General features: G+C 40.1%; 1 protein-coding gene across 2 annotated transcripts in view; it reads right to left on the bottom strand.

Annotated features, from left to right (window-relative positions):
• prkn (parkin RBR E3 ubiquitin protein ligase) overlaps positions 1-24,981 on the bottom strand; it is a 211,086-nt gene that overhangs the window by 25,109 nt on the left and 160,996 nt on the right. The window contains exons 8-9 of one of the 2 annotated variants that reach the window (XM_007247394.4): positions 5,031-5,092; positions 1,898-2,047 (exon numbers count right to left, since the gene is read on the bottom strand). In XM_007247394.4, coding sequence (XP_007247456.3) covers positions 1,898-2,047; positions 5,031-5,092 — 212 coding nt within the window. The remainder of the gene's footprint in view (positions 1-1,897; positions 2,048-5,030; positions 5,093-24,981) is intronic. The other variant, XM_049481160.1, reaches the window with a different exon arrangement.

Genomic DNA, 24,981 nt, shown 5'->3' with positions numbered 1-24,981 from the left:
TTTTTTTTTTCAGTATGAAACTTTTTTTTTTTTTTGCTTGCCTGAATCAGTGTAATTAACATATAATATGAAAATGGTTCATCTCATATCGTCGTTGTCCTATGAAAAACACTCAATTTTTGTCGATTTTTAGTTTACTACATACTTTGACCAGACAAACTGTCCTTTACACTGTGTCAAAATTTCTTGATGAACGGAACAATAGAAACTCTTCAAAATTACTTGGAATAAACAATTTTTACATTGACTTCCATTGAAAGTTTAGAAGGTTTTTTCTCTCTCCTGTAAAGTTGCTGTTTTGGATATAAGTGTTTTTCATTGGACAGTGACAATATTTACAACGCTGAAAAAGAGAAAAAGAAAAAAAAAAAACTAAAACAAAATTGCAATGTTATGTTTCAATGTTATGTAAAATATTTTTTTATATGGGTTTTATATTACTTTCAAAAGTAATAAGGTAGTGAATCATTAAAAAAAAGGTAAAAAAAAAAATGAGTGAATTATCCTAATTGAATCATTATTTGTTAGAGGTAAGGAACACCATTGCACTAAATATTGATAGAATAATTAGTAATTGAGTAAGTAATGAAATATTTACACTGCTTATTAGTATTTCTTTGGTTTCAGACATATTTTGGATTAATAAACATGCACCGGGTCAAATTGACCCAGGAACACCATTACTGTTCCTGACAAATGAATATAACAGAAGGGTTAAAACAGAAAAAAAAAAAAAAAAACTAGCACATACAGTGCCGTGAACAAGTATTTGCCCCCCACACATTTCTTTTCTTTTTTTTCAGACTGATATTTTTCAGATTATCAAACAAACTTTTATTTCAGACAAAGAGAACCTGAGTAAATATAAAAAAGCACTTTTTAAATGATCATTTTATTTATTAATTATTTACTAGGGAAAAAAAACTATCCAAACCAATCCAGCCCTGCATGAAAAAGTGTTTGCACCCTAAACCTAATAGCTTGGTTGTGCCACTCTTGGCGGCAACAACTGCAATTAAGCTTTACTGATAACTGGCAACGAGTCTTTTACATCTCTGTGGAGGAATTTTGAATCCACTCTTTTTTTACAGAATTGTTTTAATTCAGCAACATTGAAGGGTTTTCCAGCATGACCATCCTGTTTAAGATCATACCACAGCATCTCAATAAGACTTGACTAGGACTCTCCAAAACCTTCTTTTTTTTTTTTTTTAAGTCATTCAAAGGTGGACTTGTTTGTTAGGTTTGGATCATTGTTCTGCTGCAGAACCCAAGTACACCTGAGCTTGAGGTCACAAACTGATGGCTGGACATTCTCCTTCAGGATTGTCTGATAAACAGCAAAATTCCTGGTTCCATCTATTACAGCACGTTGTCCAGACCCTGAATCAGCAAAGCAGCCCCAGACCATCACACTACCACCACCATGTTTTACATTCAGTATGATGTCATGCCATTCCAAAGAATATTAAGTCCTGGAGACCATCAAGATGTTTTTTGTGTTCTTTGTTCTTTTGTGTCAACAGTGTTTTTTTGCCTTGGAACTCTCTTATGGATACCATTTTTGGATTGGTCTCTTTCTTATTATTGAATCATTAAAACTGAAATTAACTGAGGCAATTGAGACCTGGTGTTCTTTAAATGTTGTTCTAGGTTCTTTTGTGACCTCCTGGATGAGTTGACCATGCCCTTTTGAACTCAGCTTTCCAAAAACTGTGATTTGTTTTAGTTTATTTTTATTTTTTTTCACAAAGGGCTAGATGGTTTGGATAATTTTTTTGCCTTAATAAATGAAATCATAATTTAAAAAAAGTGCCTTTTCCGTTTAATCACGTTATATTTGCCTGATATTAAAGTTTCTATGATAATAGGTCAGGAGTGTGTATGTGTAACTCACCCCACAGCCCAGGCCTTCACCCAGCTCACACTGAATCCTCCTGCGGTCCTCCTCTGGAAGCAGACCAGCCCCACAGCCTGGAGCAGGACACAGAACTCCCCCCATCTGCAGCAAACACTCCTCTGCAGCGTAACGCTGATACCGCTCATACTGAGAGAGAGAGAGAGAGAGAGAGGGAGAGAGAGAGAGAGAGAGAAAAAATGGAAACAGAGAACATAAAAACAGAGAAAAAATGAGCTACGTTGGAAATTATATTTAAAATACATAATTTAAAAAGGGGGTCTTCAATTTTAAGAAAAAACGAGGGAGGGGAAGGTCGGAGAAAAGTGGAGAATGAAGGGATAAGTGAGGAATTGATCAAGAGAACCAAGATACTGAGAAAACTATTCCAAGTGACTCTCCCTCATGAAGACACTGAGATTAAAATACCAAGAGTGTGCAGATCTGTCCTCAAAGCTTGATGTGCTACTTAGAAAAATCTAAAGTATAAATCATATTCTGGTTTGTTTAACACTTTTTGTTTACAGAATAAATCTGCATGTGTTTTTTGTAGGGGTGTGTCATTTCGTATCGTATTCAATAATATCGCCAACATTTTGGAATATTGTAAATGATATTATACCCTGAAGTATTGTGCCATATCCCCCACCCCTAATTATCACTTCAGGTTACTACTTTTTTTTGCTGTTTTTAGCAAAAGATTTCGCTATATTCACACTGTTCTCATTTTCCATTATATATTTACTAGATACAGATTATATCTGTCCAGTATCATTTATTTTACTTTAATCCTGGATATCTGGAGATATTTGGAGTGCATTATTATTATTATTATTATCATGACATTCTGGATCATTGACTTCTGTTACAAATCTGATAAAATTCTTGTATTTTTAAATATCTCGGTTAGGAGTGTGTCATAGTATCCTATGCAATAATACAATTTAATTTTCATCTTGTTGCAGTAGTGTACTCTTGTTTTTTTCTTGTTTTTTTTTTTGTCATATCGCCAAGAATATCTTTATCGTGAAAATGCTATGAAATATTGTGATATTATTTTAGGGTCATATCACCCACCCCTAGTTTCTATACAGCTTTAATATAGTCTCCAATACTACATTTACAATGTAAAAAAAATAATAAAATGAAAGAAAACTTAAATGAGAAGGGGTGCTTCCAAACTTTTGACTGGAGCTGCCTTAGAAACTACATGACCCAAAGTCATGGCCTTAAAAATTGTGACCACGACAACCCTGCACTGTTAAACTCTGTAAAAAACACTTATTCACTTGGTGACCTCTGTGAAGAAACCTATTTTAAATGTGGTGAGAGGGAACAGCATCATTATAGAAGTGGAAAATGTTTAGCAGGGTACTATATATTAACAAATTAAATTAAGTTCAAGGACAAAACATGTATTCACTGGACTAATAGGCATAGGCTGTGATCAAAATGGCTCCCTATTTACTAGTTAGGGCACTATTGAGGACGTCAGCCATTTTTCTTTGAGTGTCCGAATCAAAAGGAGGAATTTGAGCGGGATTTTGAGTGCATTATAAAATGCCATAATGCATCAAGATTTATAGTATACATCGCTACGAGCTAAATGTGTCCCAAAATGCATTGCGGGTCTCGCTACTAAGCAACAGACAGCCGAACAAATGGAGCAGACAGCGAGCCATCATGGTTGCCAGATTGTTACAGTGGGATTCAGATAAAACCAATTCACTGGGTAAAACGTGTTTTTCTAATCACCAAAATTCTGAGAAAACCACCCAAACAGCTGATGTTCATCATATCAACAATATTACAGGGTTTATTCCAACAGGATCTCAAATAAAATACCTGAAACATCTTAAATGTCACCAATTACAAAAAAAATATATATATATATATATATATATTTAAATTAATGTATCTGCATGTTTGTATTATATATGTGTTTTGTGCATTGTATCATTGGACACACGAACCAAAGAAAAGTAATTACAGTACATAAAAATAAGATAGCAAGCAATGAAAGAAAGAAATAGTCAGATATAATGACGGACATAAACACAGCAATTCTAATCTAACTACAATACTGATGAGTTCAATTTCTTTAACACTTGGTAGTTTTGTCCACCCATCAAATCACACTGTTTTCCCCAAGACAATTTCAGACACAACTCTGCATTTGGCACGAAACCACCCAATCTGGCAACATTTCGAGCCTCTGGACGTTGTTAATTTCGGGTAGTTCATTAATGTGAGAATTGTGTTTGTAAACAGCGTAAAAGTAACAGTGAGAACAATTAAATCAATGATCAGAGCTTCGCTAACTTTAATTTGTTTGTGGAGTTTTAAACACGACTCAACCCCTCTCTCAGCTGTGTGTGTTTATGCGACAGGTGCTGGCACACGATGATGATGAGGTAGTGTCCGAATTCACTCCTGTTTCACCACTACTTATTGAACTACATAGTGTATCCCTAAATAGCGCAACACTAATGAGGGAGTAGGGAGCCATTTCGGCCAAAGCCCTAGTCAATTTTAAAAATTCTTTTTGTTTTATTTGCATTTTCCATACTGTCCCAACTGATTCTGGGCTTATAGAATTAAAAAAGAGACATATTATATTACAATTATATTATATTATAATTTTACTGAAAATAAAGAAATAGAAGAAGTATAAAAAAAGAGAAAGAGAGATTAGGAGATCAGGCAGATGTGCTGAAAAATTATCTAAATCTAAACCACAACTGCAGAATTCTGCCTGAAAGAACTCCAGAAGCTCACTTTACAAACAGCAGCTCCAATCACTGCAAAAAAAAACAAAAAACTTCAAACTAAACTTAAAGTTTGGAGTGGAGGCTTCTGAAAAAAAGAAGAATACTCCTCTGAGAGAAGAGAGAGAAAGAGGAAGAGAGAGAGAGAGAGTGATAGAGGGATGCAGTGGAGTGGTGAAAGAGAAGAAGGCTTATTGAGTAGCATGAAGGAACAGCGGATGGACCAATTAAGACGCTGCAGGACAGGACAAACTGACAATAAGGATGAACCTAGATTTACCCTGAGCTCTTTGTGAAGACAGGGCAGGTGTGTGTGTGTGTGTGTGTGTGTGTGTGTGTTTAGATCTTAACAGTCCACAACCCACCTGCTCTTCACCCAGGACCCGGAAGTGATGCACCTCTTTGATGAGAGAATCAGGACATCCTGCTAAAAAAAGAGACAGAAAGAAGATAAATCGTGTGAAAAATCTACAAACAAAATGGAAAAGACTCATTCTGAAACTTTGTCATTACTAACTAATGTCATTCAGGTTAATGCTGCATCTTGAGACACTGTCATGTTATTGGGACCCTGACTTCTTTTGGGCACAATACTGTTAATTTTTATAGCAAACTGCTGACAGAATGCCAGTTACTGCACTATGTAACTTTGGTTAAACATGCACAAAATCTCTCACTAGAACTACATAATGCTTTAAGACAGATATCACAGCTGCAATTATGATCCTGTTTACACCTGGGCGTTTCATGTGTCTGGTATTTGAACTGTTTCCTGATAAGATTTTAATTACATGCATTGGTGAACTTGGTAGTTGAATGAGTCTCTGGTTAGTCAGGCTGAAATCCAATTGCTGTGTGGTTCAGAATAGGCAAAATCTCATCACATCCTGTGGCAGTTATTACTGGTGTTTTTTAGATATACTAGGAGGAGTTTTGGCAGTGAGGTGGGTTTTACAGTGGGGTGAAAATATAAATATATATATTTTTTGCATTTTGCCATACTTATTTTTTAGATTATCAAAACAAACTCTAATATCACACAAATATAAGCTGCGTAAATATTTCTTTAATATCTTTTTTTGCAAAAGCTGAGTTCAATTTCACTAACCACAACCAGGCCTGATTACTACCAGTCCAGAAACCCCTTAAATAAAACCTTTCTGACAACATGAAGCAGCTAAAAGATATTTAAAAAAAAGAAAAAAAAAAACACACATTATGCCCCGATTTGAAAAAAAAAAGTCAAAAAGAAGATGAGGGAATAAATTCACTGAGATCTGGAAAAGGTTACAAAGTCATTTCTAAAGTTTTGGCTGACCACAGTGAGACCTATTTATTTACAAATGAAGAAAACATGGAATGCTTCCCAGGAACCTTTCCAGGAGTGGCCGGTGGATCGGAATTATTTCTAAAGGGCATGGACACCTCATCCAGGAGGTCACAAAAGAACCCAGAATAATATTTAAAGAACTGCAGGTCAGTGTTAATGATTTAATAATAAGAAAGAGACAAATAGTATCCATGAGAGAGTTCCAAGGCTAAAAACACTGCTGACCAAAAAGAACACAACGACCCTTTCTATGCTGGGCTCCACCTACACTTGTGAGACACTACTAAAAGACCTCAATTTCTGGGAAAGCTGAGAGATATACCACCAATACTGAATGTAACTCAGACAATAAGATAATATATTTATAGCTCTGTAACTGTTTTTTTTTTTAAAGTGAGACAACAATGTAAGATCTTAATTTATTTAGAATTTATGGTGACAAAATAATAAAAAAAAAAGTTTTCTTGACACTTTTTTCTCATTTTTTGTGCTTTTTGCTCAAATCTACTTAGACAATACCCCAGACCTACACATCAGGAATATTATAAAATAAAAGTGAAGATGAAAATATAATCCTAGCAAACATGGATGTACATACTACAAAATAAATATTATTTAATTTATAACAATGTTATATGCAGAACAATCAATAAAAAATACTATTTAAGCACATAAAAAACATTTAAAAAGATAATCCCTCAAAAAGTCTCTAAAACGTCAATTATGGTCTTCTAAAACAGACACACACGCATGCACACACACACACACACACACACACACACACACGTGCTGCCGCATTAATGAAGAGTTCTGCACAGAAGGTGCCAGCCCAGCACTCTTCACCCCCGTGTGTATTCACCATGAGCACCTCAGGGTCACTCTCCAGAGGAGAGGAGCTGTGTCTGAGGCTCGTGCGGTTGCACAAGTACAGGATGAGTGCTTTAATGGGAGAGCGAGGCACAGAGGTCCCTCAGACTCCACAGCCCCACAAAGAGACCGCCCCTTTAAACCTGCTCCTCAGGATTATGCACGGCAAACGGCTGGAGATGAATGTGTGCAGGACTGTGACCCCAAAGTGGTGGCGGCCCACTGCTCTGCTTTAACAAGCAGCAGCGTAATGATCTGCTCCTTCAGACCAAAGACTTCCAGCAGAAACCACACACACCAATTACCCATCCGGAAACTAATGATCACTCTCATCAGCATACTATAACACACACACACACACACACTCTCTCATTCATGTCCAGAATGTACGATAACTTCAAATATACAGTATTAATCATGCAGAAAAATAGAGAGAGAGAAAAGAGAGAGAGAGAGAAAATACAGAGAGAGGAGAGAGAAGAGAGAGAATAAAGAGAGAGGAGAGACAGAGAGAGGAGAGAGAAGAGAGAGAATAAAGAGAGAGGAGAGACAGAGAGAGAGAAAGAAGGAGAGAGATAAGAGGAAGAGAGAGGAAAGAGAGAGGAGAGAGAGAGGAGAGAGAATAAAGAGAGAGGAGTGACAGAGAGAGAGAAAGAAGGAGAGAGATAAGAGGAAGAGAGAGGAAAGAGAGAGGAAAGAGAGAGGAGAGAGAGGAGAGAGAATAAAGAGAATAAAGAGAGAGGAGAGACAGAGAGAGGAGAGAGAAGAGAGAGAAAAAAGAGAGAGGAGAGACAGAGAGAGAAAGAAAGAAGGAGAGAGAGGAGAGAGATAGGAGGAAGAGAGAGAGGAAAGAGAGAGGAGAGACAGAGAGAGGAGAGAGAAGAGAGAGAATAAAGAGAGGAGAGAGAGAGGAGAGAGAAGAGAGAGAATAAAGAGAGAGGAAAGACAGAGAGAGGAGAGAGAAGAGAGAGAATAAAGAGAGAGGAGAGAGAGAGGAGAGAGAATAAAGAGAGAGGAAAGACAGAGAGAGGAGAGAGAAGAGAGAGAATAAAGAGAGAGGAGAGACAGAGAGAGGAAAGAGAAGAGAGAAAATAAAGAGAGAGGAGTGACAGAGAGAGAAAGAAGGAGAGAGATAAGAGGAAGAGAGAGGAAAGAGAGAGGAGAGAGAGAGGAGAGAGAGGAGAGAGAATAAAGAGAATAAAGAGAGAGGAGTGACAGAGAGAGAGAGAAAGAAGGAGAGAGATAAAAGGAAGAGAGAGGAGAGAGAATAAAGAGAATAAAGAGAATAAAGAGAGAGGAGAGACAGAGAGAGGAGAGAGAAGAGAGAGAAAAAAGAGAGAGGAGAGAGAGAGAAAGAAAGGAGAGAGAGGAGAGAGATAGGAGGAAGAGAGAGAGGAAAGAGAGAGGAGAGACAGAGAGAGGAGAGAGCAAAGAGAGAGGAGAGATATGAGAGAGAATAAAGAGAGAGGAGAGACAGAGAGAGAGAGAGAGAAGAGAGAAATGAGACAGAGGAAAAAGAGACAGAGAGAGAACAGAGGAAAGAGTATGACAAATAGAATACTAACTATATTGTAAGAAAAAAAAAATATATATATATATTCTAATAAAAAGGGTTTAAGGGGGCCAGGTCACGGTTTAGTGTACCGTTTAGTGTAGGTTTAGTGGATTGCCATAAAAAATAATTTAAAAGTCTTTGGACAAATGTTTAATTTTGTTCAGTTTCTGCCAAAATAATTTATAGAGAATACCTTATAGCACTTTATTAGTCTCCTGACATAATCCCATATCATCATATAATAAAATGACGCCACCAACACAAATCTACCCAGAATGCACTGTGATTTTCTCTGCTCTGCACCCATCTGACTTCCAAACACTCCCAACAGATCTGTCCACTCACTCCATGTCTGGGCTCTTCACCGGGAAAAGTAAACGTGACGTGGCCGAAGTCTCTCGCGTACGCATTCGTGACCTGGGGGCTGCAGAATGTTAATGCTGCTAATCTCCCCCCAAGGGTCGCTAACGCACACGCCACCTCACCTTTCTTATGCAAATAGCAGCAGCACGCGCTAATCGCACGTACGCGCCTGGGGACTCGGCCACTGCCAGTATGTATTAAAACGGATGGGAGGAAAAAGACTCACGTTTGTCTAGAAGTAATTAAAGATACAGACCATAAAAGGGACGTTAACATGGAAATCATAGCCTGTATAAAAAGGTGAATTTGGAAAGGTAGAGGAGGGGACTGTTGCATGCATATTGCACATTTCAAATCCCACAGCATCTTCAATGGAATTAAAAAGAAAGTCAGTTTTTTATAGTATCTAATACTTAGTTAGTGTCTTTTTTAATTATTAACATTGTTTTCGGTTTTTTTATTTTTATTTTATCAGCACTGCCTTTAGACTATCTATTAAACCAGGCTATAAAAAAATAAAAAATATATGTATGTTTGGAATCATGAGCAGATCCTTTCTTTCTCCAAACTTTTCAACCTTTCCATATGCTTTGCTCTGTAAAATACAGCCTGGTCTTCCTATTCTTCTTGCTAACAGTGTTTTCATCTACTTTTTTCTGTTCATGAAGCCTTCTGTAAGCAGTAGATTGTGATACCTTCACTCCTGTCCTCTGGAGGATGTTGCTGGATATCACTAACAGCTGTTTTAGGGTTTTTCTGTACAGCATTCACGATGTTTCTGTCAATAACTGCTGTTTTTTTTCATGGGTCTACCTGTTCATCACCTGTTATTTAGTACACCAGTGACGACTTTCTTCTGCAGGACATTCCAAACTGTTGGTCTAGCTATGAACAAAATGTGTGCTCTAATGGTTCTGATTGCTTTTCCATCTTCTCTTAGCTTTACAGATACTTGTTTTTCACCTATAAATGCACAGTCTGTAGGGATAAAACTCAAATCTTAATGTGAGCGCAGGCATGTTCCAAATCTTTTGCTTATAAGAAAACTGCGTGGGTTCTGAACTGTGTGTCAGATCCAGACGTAAATACCGGGAAATAAAAGCTGAAATGTTGATCTTTTGTCTCCTAAAAACCATTTAATGTTAAATTCAAATGTTTTCCATCAAGCTGTCAGCGCTCAGAGGCAGCAAAATTGGCCCTGCTCCCTCTGGGTGGGTAGATGGCACTCTCTCCTCACATCACTCCTAGGGTGATGTCCGCAGCACAGGGCGTCTGTGAGCTGATGTATCTGAACCGAGCCGCTGCACTTTCCTCCAAGTGCGCTGTGATGCTACTCGGCAATGCTGCATCAGCAGCAGCTCGAAAAGATGCGGTGGCTGACTTCACATGTATCGGAGGAAGCGTTAGTCTTTACCCTTCTGGTGTGTTGGGGCATTAGTAGTGATAGGGGGAGTCCTAATGAGTGGGTTGGGTAATTGGCCGTGTAAATTGGGGAGAAAATGGGAAAATTAGAAAATTCAAAGGTTTTTCGTCTACAGCAGAAATGAAAGGATTGACATCAGTGTTCCAATACTTTTTTTTTAGGGGGGGGGGCGGGGCTGTAGAAGAACGAGAAGGAGTTATCATAAGACAGAAGGAACAGAGATAGGTAGATAGATAGACACATACAATGATAACGAGAGAGAAAGGAAGAGACAGCATAAAAAGTTACCTGCCAAGAACAGTCCGCCTCACTTAAGACTACAGGAGAACGATCAGTAAAAGCAATCCACTCAATGAATTAACTAATTCAATTGCCTTTTCTAATGAAAGTTGCTAAAGCACAGTGCAAGCCATGTCTTTATCGATTCTCCTCAGCGCCGCAGCTGCATGCTTACAGGACACAAAACAAGGCCTAATAAAGCCCTACAGCTGCAGGCCTCCGGGACTCCTTCTTCACTCCTCTAGTGACAGCATGGGTGCAGTCGCAGATACAGAAGAAGGTAATTCGCAATGATACAGGTAACAGATCAGAACATCGCCAGCTACAGGAGAGATCCGCACAAGAGGGAAAAGTGCTGCCGTGACACGACCAAGATATGAGTCAAGAAAGTTGGAGAGAGACAGCACAGTTGATTCATCATTTTCCTTTCGACATGCTAGAGGATCTGCCATCTGCCACACCAAGCTAAGACAAAATGTCTGCCAAGTTGTAGCAGGAAACGAAAGCACTGCGACAAAAGCAGTCACTGATCCCTGTTCAGAAGCCTCCTCTGCTTACAGTAAGCCCCCTGACATGTTAAAGAGCTAGCGTTTTCCCCACAGCCCCCCCAAAAATACTTAAACAGACTAAAAGAGTTTTAGTTCAAGGACAAAGTTTACTTTGGAAGGTTGGTAGGGAGCTAATTCAGCCGAGAAAAGAAGATCTATACAGAACCAGTTAGCATCATGCTAACCTCCATGCCTCAGAAAAGTAGGCATGTGAAATCTGGTGAAATAGACTTGACTTCCAAAATACAGAGCTTTTAGCCGATGCTCCCAACATGCTTACAATAATAGTGATAAGGGCACAGAATTGCCCATGCACAAAAAAAAAACATTATTTTAACCCCATTAAAAAGTTCAAAGTAGCTCAAAACAACTCCACACAACCACAGCGAATTTTGCAAACTGTTCCCCTCCAATGTCAGGGCCTTCTGAATTCTACCAATGAATTGTGGAGCTATTTTGAGCTTGTTAATAGTGTCAAAATAAAACTAAATTACAACATATAGATGTAAGTTTTTACAGTGGAATGTGAAAACTTATAATTTCAGTAGTGTCTTACAATTGTAATGTACTGTAGTATAGTGCAGCCATCTTATCTGCAGATTCCGGCCCGGGAAGAAGTTTTTGCTGATTTTTTGTCAGTTTCACTCAGACCTATGGTAGGAAAACACTAACGCACACCTGCCAACCTTAAAAGGATTAAAAGCAATATCTTGGCAATGCAAGGGGCGGTTAGTGGTCACCAGAAGCATGCTCTCTGCACAAGCAACAAGCTGATTGGATCTTTTTGATGAAGAGCAGAACTTTATCCTTGAACGGACCAACATGATTTGTGTTGCAAAAAAAAAAAATCCCAATCCATTTGTGATCAGTACCATTAATAAAGTAGAGGTAAACCTTTTAGTCACGGTTAAGTGATGGTTTACTTGTACTTGTATTAAGACTGAGTTGGGGATGAGTTGGGGACGAGTTGTGGAGATGTGGATAAGTTAAGCAAGAGCTAGGGATAAGTTGGGGATGAGTTGGGAATTGGGGGATGAGTTAAGCAAGAGCTGGGGATGAGTTGTGAAGGTGGGGATGAGGTGGGGAATTTTTGATGAAGTGGAGACAAGTTAGGGAGTTGGGGATGAGGTGGGAAGTTGGGGATGAGTTGGGGAGTTGAGGATGATTTGAAGAGTTGAGGATGAGGTGTGAACGAGCTAGAGAGTTGGGGATGAGTTCTGAAGGTGGAGATGAGTTGGGAAGGTGGAGATGAAGTGGGGAGTTGAGGATGAGGTGGAGGGTTAGGGACGAGTTGGGCATAAATTAAGGAGTTGAGAATGAGTTGAGAATAAGTAGTTGGTGATGAAGTGGGAAGTTGGGGATGAGGTGAGGATGAGTTGGGAAGTTGGGGATAAGGTGGGGAGTTGGGATGAGTTGAGGAATAAGGGATAAATTAAGTAGTTGAGAATAACTTTGGGATGATTTAAGGAGTTAGGTACACGTTGGGAAGTTGGGGCGAGGCCAAAAAAACAGGATAAGGACTACCTCTAATCCACTGCATTCTGTCTGGTTGCTGCTTAAAGACTGCATAGTTCTTGTATATTATATTGTAGTGTATAGTATACTGAATTGTGTTTCTATTGACACTATTGCATGGACTTGAATTTAATGTCTGATTACTGCAGTTTGATGTAGCATTATAACAGAAATAGGTATAATTATGTCCCTGACTCAATATAAAGTTCTGTCACTTGCATCCACATACTGAAAAGGCCAACCTACTGTGCCCATACTAGAGCAGTATCTCAGACTTTCCCTTTATAATCCAGAAACAGCAGCAAAAAGAGATCAAAAGCAACAAAGGGAAATTAAACACACATACACATCCACGCATGAATGAAAATAGAACATAATGATAAACAGGGGGACTTGATTGTGCTCATTTAGCTGCTTCTTTAGCTTAATTACCAGTCGCAGCTTTGCTAGCGGGGTGGCGGCTGGATGTATAGTGCCTCCTGCTGGATGGCTCAGCTGTTTGAGTAATGTTCATGAAATGAGCTCGGAAATGAAAGCAGCAGGTCTACAGCGTGCCTAAATCTAATCCAGCTCAAAGGATTTTTCTTCAACTGAGCTTGTAACACAAAGCAAAACAAGAAAAAACAGATGAGGAGCGGGTGATGAAGTGGAGAGTTTATGATAAGTTGGGGATAAAGTGATGATTTGGGGATGTGACTGGGAATTGGGTATGAGGTGGGGAGTTTGGGATGAGGTAAGGTGTAGGGGATGAGGTCGGGATTTTGGGTTGAAGTGGTGAGTTGGGAATGAAGTGGTTATGAGTTGGAGATGAGGTGGGGGTGAGGATTTGGGGATAAGTTGGGAAGTTGGGGAGGATTTAGGGATGAGCTAAGGAGTTTGGGATGAAGTGGGGAGTTTGGGATAAAGTGGGGAGTTTGGGGATGAGGTGGGAAGTTTGGGATAACGTGGAGAATTTGAAAGTTGGGGATGAGGTGGGGAGCTGGGGATGAGTTGGGGATGTGGCTGGGAGCTGGGGATGTGTTGGGAATGAGGCGGGGAGCTGGGAATGAGTTGAGGGGAGAGGTTGGAATAAGCTAGGGATGAGGTGTGGAGTTGGAAAGTTAGGAATTAGGTGGGAAGTTGGGGATGAGGTGTGGAGTTGGAAAGTTGGGAATGAGGTGGGAAGTTGGGGATGAGTTGTGGAGTTGGAAAGTTTGGAATGAGGTGGGAAGTTGGGGATGAGGTGTGGAGTTGGAAAGTTTGGAATGAGGTGGGAAGTTGGGGATGAGGCGTGGAGATGAAAAGTTGGGAATGAGGGGGGAACGAGTTGGGGTGAGGATTTGGGGATGAGCTGGGAGGTTGGGGATGAGCTGGGAGGTTGGGGATGAGGTGGGAAGTTGGGCATGAGGTGAGGATGAGGTGTGGAGTTTGAAAGTTGGGAATGAGGTGGGGAGTTGGAAAGTTGGGAATGAGGTGGGGCGTTGGAAAGTTGGGAATGAGGTGGGGAGTTGGGAATGAAGTAGGGAGGTGGGGATGTGTTGAGGATGAGGTGGGGAAAAGTTGAGAACGAGTTGGGGTGAGGATTTGGGGATGAGCTGGGAGGTTGGGATGAGCTGGGAGGTTGGGGATGAGGTGGGAACAAGTTGGGGATGAGTTGTTGAGTTTGAAAGTTTGGAATGACGTGTGGAGTTGGAAAGTTGGGAATGAGGTGGGGAGTTGGGAATGAAGTAGGGAGGTGGGAATGTGTTGAGGATGAGGTGGGGAAAAGTAGAGAATGAGGGGGGGTGAGTATTTGGGGATGAGCTGTGAAGTTGGAAATGAAGTGGGCAGTGGGGGATGAAGTGATGAGTTTGGGATGATTATTTATTGATCCAGTGTAATCATATTGTGAGTTGAATTTCTGGAAGCCAGTCAGTTCCACTGGCTGTCCAGTGAGTCCAGTGTGAAGTCCAGTGCAGTGTGTGCTCACACCACGGGTCTGGGAAGGGCAGCCAAGTTGAACGCTTTCCTCCCGACACATCTCCTCTCTGCTCTTAGATATCCCTCATTATATCTTAGTCATGAGCAGTACAGAGTGTCAGCGAGAGGAGCTCCTCTCTTAATAGGCTATAAAAGAGGGGGAATAAGCAGAGGTGGCTAGCAGGCACACACTCATGTAGAGAAGGGCTTTCATTTGGGGACAGCAGTAGTGGTTTCAGAGAACTGCGCTTCATGCCACTTTGACCTTTGATAGGTAGAAGCACAGGAAATGGAGGAACTGTTAGAGTTCAGTCTGTAGTGGAGCTATAAAACAGAGATGATATTAATGAGGAGTCCAGCCACTGCAATATGAATGGGATTTCTCTTAACGCTAATTATGGCACCAATTTATGGATAAAATCCCACCCTTCAATAAAAGAAGCCAATAATTTTCGCTGGTGATGCCAGGAGTGGAGGAGGGTCAGCATGCTAGTGGGGATGTCCCTCCTTGCTGTGGAGATCTGCGCAAGTGCAGCTACCATTAAAAGCTGAAAGATCATGTTTTCTGGGCATTATTGAATCAAACGCTTTGTAAGATTTTATCAGTGAGTTAAAATATATTTCTGAAATTCTCATTTTAACATCAGTTTCCAGTATTTTGGTCTCTCCCCATTCTCTCCCCAGTTGAAAGGCTGGTCTTGCATGACTTAAATTAACTTTTGCAGTTTTGCAATGTTGGCCACCAAGTGAACTGACTTGTCAAAAAAAGTTCAAATTAACAATCAATCAATGTCAATGTGCTTACTATATCATCAATTATAAAAACATACATTTTCATTTATTTATCTATTTTCAATCATTTAAAACAGATTTTGTATCTGTCCAAATGTTAATATCAACTCTGTTCCCTTGGCTGTAAATCCACATTAAATCTACAAACAGGAATACACCATAGAAGGCACTATCACCCACAGTAGACAGCTCAGTGGTTGATTATGAACCTGACTGGAGGCTTCTGGCTAGAATTGTCCATGTAAACAGACAAGCTACTCTGAAAGAAATGACATTCACATTTAGAAAACATGCAGAAAACTTGAATGATGCTACTTTATTTTCGTTCTTTCCCACTCTTGTAGTACAAGTAGTAATGAAAGTTTGTGTGAAAGTTCTACCAGGAGACTCCATGTTATTTCATTTCATTTCTCAACCAATCATCCAATCAGCTTTTAAAAGCCATGATTCACTCTATCTTTTTGTCTTTTGCTGCTTTTAGATTTGACATTGTGTTTTCCCCACTGCCTCCAATTGGTCCCACCAGTTGCCCAGGGGCAAAACTTTATCTCTTGCCTTCCAAACTAGGTAGGGTCTGCGTGGGCTAATGGCTGAGTGGGGTTTAATAATGTATTATAATCTATTAAAAAGATGAAATGGGGAGTTGGGGTGTTGAGAATGAGGTGAGTGTTAGGAATGAGTTAGGAAGTTGAGAAAGAGGTTGAGATTTGGGGATAAGTTGGGGAGCTGGGGATAAATGATGAGCTGGGGATGAGGTGGGAAGTTTGGGATGAGGTTGGGAGTTTGAAAGTTGGAGATGAGATGGGGAGTTTTGGGATGAGGTGGGGAGCTGGGGATGAGTTGGGGAAGAAGTGGAGAGCTGGGGATGAGTTGGGGATGAGTTGGGGATGAGTTGGGGATGAGTTGGGGATGAGTTGGGGATGAGTTGGGAATGAGGTAAGAAGTTGGGATGGAGTTGGAACTTGGGGATGAGGTGAGGAGATGGCCGTTAGGATGGGCATGAGTCCTAAAGGCTGAGTGGGGTTTGATAAACTGTTAAAATCGATTATTAAAATAGTTGCCAATTAATTTAATAAACAATTAGTTGACTCTACAGTCCCTTCTCCCACAGGTTTGCACAACCAGACCTGGGTCGATGATGAGGCCTTAGCAAAAGACTAAAAGAATATGTTTAAATATCCTTTGTATATCGCTTAGCTACGCATAGCAACAGAAACTCACATCACTTCTGCTAAACTGGTCAGCACAGGCTTCTGTTAATAGAGCTGTATCAGAGCCGATGACCTGGTGCTTTCCTCTGTGTGCACTGGCGGTGGGATGTGCCAGTCTTCACCCTCTTACTAGTGTTGGAGGGAGTCCTAATTGCTGAGTGGGGTTTATTAATCGAGTATTAAAATAGTTGCACAACCAGATCTGGGTCGATGACGAGGCCTTAGCAAAAGTTTTTAACTTATTCAACTTGTTCAAATATCCTTCATGAATTGCTCAGCCATTCATAGCAACAGAAATGCTACATTTGCCTTAAAGCTCCAGTATAAACCAAAGAAAGACGATTTAAAACACCAAAAACTGAGAAAAAAAAGAGAACTTTCCAATATAGAGTATCTGGCAAAGTTAAAGATATCCCGGGGTTGGACAATAAAACTGAAACACCTGGTTTTAGACCACAAAACTTTATTGTCCCGACGGACAGTTCTGGTGGAAACAGGAGAGTTGAGATGCACATGACGTGATTTGGGCAGCCGTGGATTAATGTTTTTTGGACAATAAACATCCCTTTCAGACAGCTTCCTCTTACAGCGTCCACAGTTAATCCTGTTGGATGTGGTTGATCCTTCTTGATGATATGCTGACATTACCCTGGATACCGTGGCTCTTAATACATCACAAAGACTCGCTGTCTTGGTCACAGATGCGCCAGCAAGACGTGCACCAACAATTTGTCCTCTTTTTTACTTTGGTATGTCACCCATAATGTTGTGTGCATTGCAATATTTTGAGCAGAACTGTGCTCTTACCCTGCTAATTGAACCTTCACACTCTGCTCTTACTGGTGCAATGTGCAATTAATGAAGATTGGCCACCAGGCTGCTCCAATTTAGCCATGAAGCCTCCCACACTAAAATATTTATATGTATATGTAACGTAGGTACTACCACTGTTTGCTCTTTATTTTAGACGTCTAGCATCTTCACACACACAATCACACACACACATACACACACACACTTCTGTTTGCACAGCCAAATTGCAGCTCACTGCGGTCTTTGCTGTTTTGCAGTGGAGCCGCCTTGGCAGTGCCACCCTGTCAGACGCTCATAACCCAGTCTCTATCATCACCAGCCCACTGCCTCATAACCTTTGATGGCCTGACACAAGGCCAAGGTCATTGATGTAGCACGGCCCGTGCCTGACAACGCAGCCCTGACGAGCCTTTGTTGCTTTTACTTTGCTCCGCTTTTTGGAGGGGGCTCCTACCATTTCAATCCTGCCACATTCCGTTCCCGTCACATTATCTTGCCAAATCAAGGCCTGATTGCACTGTGCGTTTTTGCCAAGACAATGCGCCCGAATTAGCATTTGAAAGCACAATCAAAAAGAGCTTAAAAGAATGCGTAATTATGTAGACAATCAATACCCCCAGCGCCCCTCCCCAGCCCGCCTGGTTCTCAGGGGTGAATCAGCAGCAGCACCCCTGACACTTCCAATAAAAAGCATGAATTAGAAATTAAAGGAACGCCAGCCTTCTAGCCCTTGTTCTCCCCATCAAACTGTTCCCTGGTCCTGTTTAATGACTTGCTGAAAAAAAAAAGAAAAAAAAAATCAGGTTGAGGTGGTGAGCTAATTCACTGTTTTAGGCTCCTGGTACATGCGCCAAATATGACATTTACTGATATAAAAAAAAAACAAGCCTGCCAGCCTCCTCTAAGCGGCTGTTCTAAAAAAAAAAAAAAAAAAAGCAGTTCCAGACAGCTTCCTGAGTTGAGGTAAGTAGTTGTATTATTATTTATTTAGTTGTATTTTTTTAATGTGACTAAACCATGGCAAATATATTGGGTGACAATTATTGTTCCTGACATGTCAGTTTATAATTAAAACATTGCCATTAACAATTTGTATTGTTTGAGGATCTCTGATTGGAATCCTGGATTATGCTGCTCGGCATCAGCGGCCGGAGTCAGAGAGAGCACAACCGGCCACGCATGCATGCTCTTTCAGGAGTGGGTAGATGGCATGTGCTAGTCTTAACCCTCTTACTAGTGTAAGGGGGGGGGGGGGGGGGGGGGGGTCTTAATAGCTGAGTAAAAAAATCAGTTTGAGGTGGCGAGCTAATTCACTGTTTAAAGCTGCTGGCACATGCACCAAATATTACATTTACTGATATAACAAGCCTGCCAGCCTCCTCTGAGCGGCTGGTCTGAATGGCAGTTCCAGACGGCTTCCTGAGTTGAGGTAAGTAGTTTTATTTAGTATTATTTATTTATTTATATTTTTTAAATGTGACTAAACCATGGCAAATATCGTGGGTGACAATAACTGTTCCTGACATGTCAGTTTATAATAAAAAAAACATTGCCATTAAATTTGTATTTCTAATTCAAATCCTGGATCATGCTGCTCGGCATCAGCAGCCGGAGTCAGAGAGATCACAATCGACCATGCATACTCTTTCAGTAGTGCTAGTCTTCACCCTCTTACTAGTGTTGGGGGAGTCCTGAATGCTGAGTGGGGTAATTGTCCCTCTAAATTGTCAAGAAAAGGTAATGAAATTAGACAAAACATAAATGATGTTTATGGTGCTCAAATCTTTGCATGATGTAATGGAGGTCCAATCCCATTTCACCCTTAGGCCCTACCACTTAGTACTACCCCTCTGTTTTGTGTGTGCACGTCTAACGACCAAAGAAACCCACAAATGTATTTTCCTTGATAAACATTAGAATAACCACTAAATTTATCATAGTTTATTGAGTAACTTTTTAATGTGTTATGGCCATTATCTTTATAACAAGCATAAAAAAAATCTCTAATAATTTGTCTCAGTAGCTAGTTAGCAATCCAACTTTCCCAGTCCACCTTAAATGGTCCAACAGACAGCACAAGCTGCATCATTTAAGGTGGAATGGGAAAATGAAAGAAAATAAAAGCAGAAAATTATGCACCACCTGTTCACTAGTTACTAGTAACAAGTTAAGCAGCAGCTAGGTTTTCCTGAACTCTAGCACTCCACTGCTATAGGTTATATCTGTATCAGGGGCTTGAAGGATTGACCCAATTATTTGGGGGAGGATTTCACCCCTTCCTCTTATATAACTCTGTTCTAAGGGGAAGGGTTACACTCAAAAACAGGAGGTAGGGGGACAAAAGAGACCCTCTAAATTTGTACAAAACAAAAATAGCTTTTACTAAGGTAGAAAACGGAGATTATATATTAGTCTCATATCTCCACTACAGAATTAAAGAAAACCAAATTTCAGATAATATCAAACTGATTTTCCTCAAACATTAATTAGGCAATGTTTTCCTTCCTCACTGTTTTAGGCTCCTGGCGCACAAGCCAAATATTACATTTACTGATAATAAAAACAAGGCTGCTAGCCTCCTCCGCACAGCCGGTCTGAATGACAGTTCCGGACTGCTTCCTGAGCTGATCGTTAGTAATTTTATTAGTAGTATTTTTTATTTTTTTTTCTAAGTGTGACTAAAGCATTTAAAAGACAGCTGCGCACTCTTGATTGGACGTAAAATTACCCTTCAAACACCTCCAAAAGGGCCGCTAACCGCTCGGCGGCTTAGCAGCTGCGATAAGCACAGCGGGTGTTTACCTATTGATAGAGGCTAACCTGGTCAGATGTGTATCTGGTTACGGAAGGTCATTGCCCTTAACTGCTGTTCATTTGCGATACCAAAGAACAGCGCAGCAGGAGTCCGTGCAGCAGAGCTGCCTTAGGCTGCTGACATTAGATCAAACCTTCCCTTTCCCCCCCAAACACACATTACCCATATTAATGACAACACTACTAAATAATGATCCTAGACTTTTGTTTTGTTGGAAGCTCAGGAACAGTCCAGTGAACACAGCTCTGGAAAAAATTAAGAGACCACTTCAGTTTCTGAATCAGATTCTCTGATTTTGCTATTTATAGGTAAATGTTAATTAAGTTAAATTAATAATGTTGTTTTATTCTATAAACTACAGACAACATTTCTCCCAAATTACAAATAAAAATATCATCATTTAGAGCATTTATTTGCAGAAAATGAGAAATGGCTGAAATAACAAAAAAGATGCAGAGCTTTCAGAGCTCACATAATGCAAAGAAATCAAGTTCATATTCATAAAGTTTTAAGAGTTCAGAAATCAATATTTGGTAGAATAACCCTGGTTTTTAATCAGTTTTTATGCATCTTGGCATGTTCTCCTCCACCAGTCTTACACACTGCTTTTGGATAACTTTATGCCACTCCTGGTGCAAAAATTCAAGCAGTTCAGCTTGGTTTGATGGTTTGTGATCATCCATCTTCCTCTTGATTATATTCCAGAGGTTTTCAATTTGGAAAAATCAAAGAAAATCATAATTTTTAAGTAGTCTCTTATTTTCTTCCCAGACCTGTATATCTTTGACTTAATACTGTACTGATTGGAAAGTTCTCTTTTTTTCCTCTGTTTTTGGTGTTTTAAATTGTCTTTCTTTGGTTTTATACTGGAGCTTTGTAGCACTTCTATTGCTATGAATGGCTGAGCAATTCATGAAGGATATTTAAACATATAATTAAGTTAAAATCTTTTGCCAAGTTTGGCCTAGGCATGAGCCTGTGTATATACAGTGGCGTTAAAAGTATTTGCCCCCTGACATATTTCTTTTGTTTTTGCATTTCCATACTTCCATACTTTTTTTTTTCAAATTATCAAATTATTATGTTCTTGTGTGTTTAGATCAGGTGAGTTCTCGTGATGAAACGTGTTTCTGGAGAGGAGGAAGGTGAGTCTGTAATTTGCCACAGCGAAAAAAAAAAGTGTATTTATGACCCCTTTGTCGCTGATCAGTAATGTAGTGTGAAAGTCAACGATTTGTGTAGTGTAAACGGCACAACAACTGACAATTAAAAAAGTCGTGTAGTGTGAATTTGGCACAAAGAGCCAGTAAGAACCTAGTTACTGGCTAAAGTGGTATTTAAAAGGGTAATTTCTGGTTTCAGTTACAGGAAGGCAGTGTTCATCTATTTGCAAGGAAAGAAAAAAAAACGAGAGAGGCAGAGGAAGAGAGAGAGCGAGCGAGAGAGAGAGAGAGAGAGAGAGCGAGAGAGAGAGAGAGAGGACAGCGGACAGATAGAAGCCCAATGGGCCAGTTAATAATCCCCCAGCCAGAGAGGGCTTATTTAAAGAGCCTCCGGATGTGCAGCAGCCTGATTAAGATCTCATCTGTAGGAGAAAAGAAACCTCCGCTGCTTACAGATGGAGAGAATGGCCAGAAAAAAGGAGATAAAGAGCAAAAAAGGAGGAGGCGGGGGGGGGGAAAAACGCTATTGAAACGAGTTTGGAGCTAAACGTCCGTGGACAGGCCGCATTCTGGAGGTGCCTGCTGTGAGGCAATCTGCTGATATAAGTTTGCGGACGCCGATAACAAAGAAAACGCAGCTCATTTAAAGGCTCCTGCTTTGTGTTCAGGCCTACTGAGAGCGTGAATTCATATTCCAGCCTCCATAATAGCTTCCCTTTTTCTTTAGGCCCCCCTCCCTCTCTCTCTCTCTCTCTATCTATCTCTCCCTCACTTTCTCTCTTCAGTCTTGTTAAAGGCAGCGGTCAGTCAGGACAAGGTCAGGCTTTTGACAAATCACTTCCATTAATCTCACTCTCCTCTGCTTTCTGACTCAAACTCACCCCAGCAGCCAGCTTCCTTTCCTTTCACAACACTAATGGCCTTAACCAGTCACACCACCATCAGCACACTCTTCCTCTGCACAAATAAAAACACACACAAACATACACACTCACACACATCACTACAGACAGGAGGAGATCACAGCCGGTTTGTATTGATGTGTGATGCAGGTCTTTAAAGTAGGTTGTGTGTAGGAAGAGGTAAACATGAGAAGGTTCCTGGTAGGATAAATATATATATATATATATATATATATATATATATATATATATATATATATATATATACACACAGCTCTGGAAAAAATATATATATTAGACCACTTAAAATTATGAGTTACTATCCTGATTTTATGTAAATAAAAACCCTAGGAATATTAGGAAGATGGATGATCACAAGCCATCAAACCAAGCTAAACTGCTTGAATTTGTGCACCAGGAGAGCAGGCATAAAGTTATTTAAAAGCAGTGCGTAAAACTGGTGGAGGAGAACATGCAAAAAAAACATGAAAACTGTGATAAACAGGGTTATTCCACCAAATATTGATTTCTGAACTCTTAAAACTTTATGAATATGAACTTGTTTTCTTTGCATTATTTGAGGTCTGAAAACTCTGAATCTTTTTTGTTATTTTAGCCGTTTCTGATATAATAAATGCAAATAAATGCTCAAATGACAATATTTGTATTTGGAACTTGAGAGAAATGTTGTTCTACAAATGGCAAAATCAGAGATACTGATTCAGAAACGAATACAAAGATACAGCTCTGCCTAATAAAACAGTCTTACAGTATGCGGATTGTAGGGTATTAAACTCATTAAATTATTATGTGAAGTAAAAGTAGAAGTAGGGGAAAAAGACATGGCTTGGGAATGCCCACAGCAGTGTAGGTTGTGAAGTGTATGTGAATTTGTGCAATGCCTGATAGTGGGGTCCAGATGAATGGTTTTCTGCATTTTTCAAGTTTTTAAAGTCAAGACTTTGACTAGGTCTTGTCAAAAGTTTACATTTCTCTTTTCTAATGATTGTGAGGTAAACTCACTTTGGATCATTGTCTTGCTGGTCCATCTCCAGTTCCAGCTCATAGACAGAGGACCTGACACTGTCTTGAACAGGGCAGAAATTATCATTTCCTTAATGGCGGCACGGGGTCCAGATGCAGCAAAGCACTTTACAACTTTCACACTTTCCACCACCATGCTTCGCAGTTGATATAAAGTTGTTACAGATGTGAAAAAAAAAAAAAAACGATTACCTAGGCATGCAGACTACTTCTATAATAAACATTGGTGAAAGAATGGGTCACTGTCGGGAGCTCAGAGAATTCCAACGTGGTACCATGATAGGATTCCATGCGTGCAACAAGTCCAGTGGTGAAATTTACTCACTACTAAATACCCCTAAACACAATTAAACGCAAATGAAACAATGACAGTTTCCATACAGTCTCACAGCATCTTAATTTAGGTGCATTATGAATGTTTGTGTTCACAATATCAAAGAAGAAGAAGTTACTTCACTTCACAGGGGAGAGTGCAGACAGATTCATCTATAACCCTGTAAATGGAGAAGCTTTTAAACACCCAAACACACACACACACACACACATAAAATGAATGACACCACACAATAGAGGGCTGCAACTGAAGGACAGTATAGTCTGAGAAGTTCTAAAGCTTTTCTAAAGGTTTAAAACGCCTTTTGGAAGTTGGAAGTTGAAGCAGCAACACACCAACACCACACACCCCAAGCAACCTGCACACACACCCTCTCACACACTCTCCACATGCTCACACACTCTCATACCACACTGCCTTCTTTAAAGGGCAGAGTCTCGCTGGTTTCTATGACGATACAGCCCGTGAGAACCAATTGCCTTCCCTTCAAAAGTGTGGGGACTTTAAAGTGCAACCACAGCAGAAAGAGAATGAGAAACAGAGCGAGAGAGAAAGAGAGAGAGAGAGGCAGAATGTGAGAAAGCACCTTATCTCCTCTCCTGATGCCAAAGCCCTTTACCAGGCATTACTTTCAGAGGCGCCTCATCTGCAGCACACTCCTCAGCCCGAACCGAAACCTGATGCACACTTTGCAGATGTGATTCTCACTCTGAGAGCACATTTCCCTCTCCCTAATCCGTGTGTAGGTGACTTACACCACGGCCACAGAGTCAATACCAACTGTAGGTAACATAGAGACACCCTAACGACACTAAAGCAGCCTGACTCCAGACTATTTGTGAGGAAGACAAATTGAAACAGCTATAATTAAAGAAATGACTCAGAAAATCATTACTTCAGACACGCTCAGCTCGTTTTTACACCTTAAATTATCCTCAGCCCATTATTGATACTATGCACACACACAAACACACACACACACACACACAAACACACACACTAGCACCTGGGTGTCACTGACATGCGCTTCCAGCTCATAGACTGGTGACCTGATTTCTCCCTGATTAATTCACTCACACACTACCCTAGCTGAATACAAAGTTTCCTCTCTAGCACCCTCAAACCTTTAAACTACCACCACCATGCTTCACAGTTGGTATTCTTACTTTAAAAAGCTATGTTAGGGTTTCTCCATTAAGAGTTTAGATTCCTCTGCTCTTAAGACATTCTAGCACAATTTAGGAAAATTGTCCTTGACAAAGTTGAGACGAGCATTTCTACTTAATTTATTTATTTATTTATTTTTATTTTTTATTCAGTTGTGTCATTGTCTGCTGGTATCAACCGATCATCCACCCAACCATCTATCCATCCATAAACCAAACTACCCATACACCCACCCACCCACTCAACCAACTATCCAT

Source organism: Astyanax mexicanus, chromosome 7 (assembly GCF_023375975.1).
Source record: "Astyanax mexicanus isolate ESR-SI-001 chromosome 7, AstMex3_surface, whole genome shotgun sequence".
In the NCBI taxonomy this organism is placed as follows: domain Eukaryota; kingdom Metazoa; phylum Chordata; class Actinopteri; order Characiformes; family Acestrorhamphidae; genus Astyanax; species Astyanax mexicanus.
The sequence above is the reverse complement of the archived record's forward strand: the minus strand, read 5'-3'. Positions and strand labels throughout refer to the sequence as shown.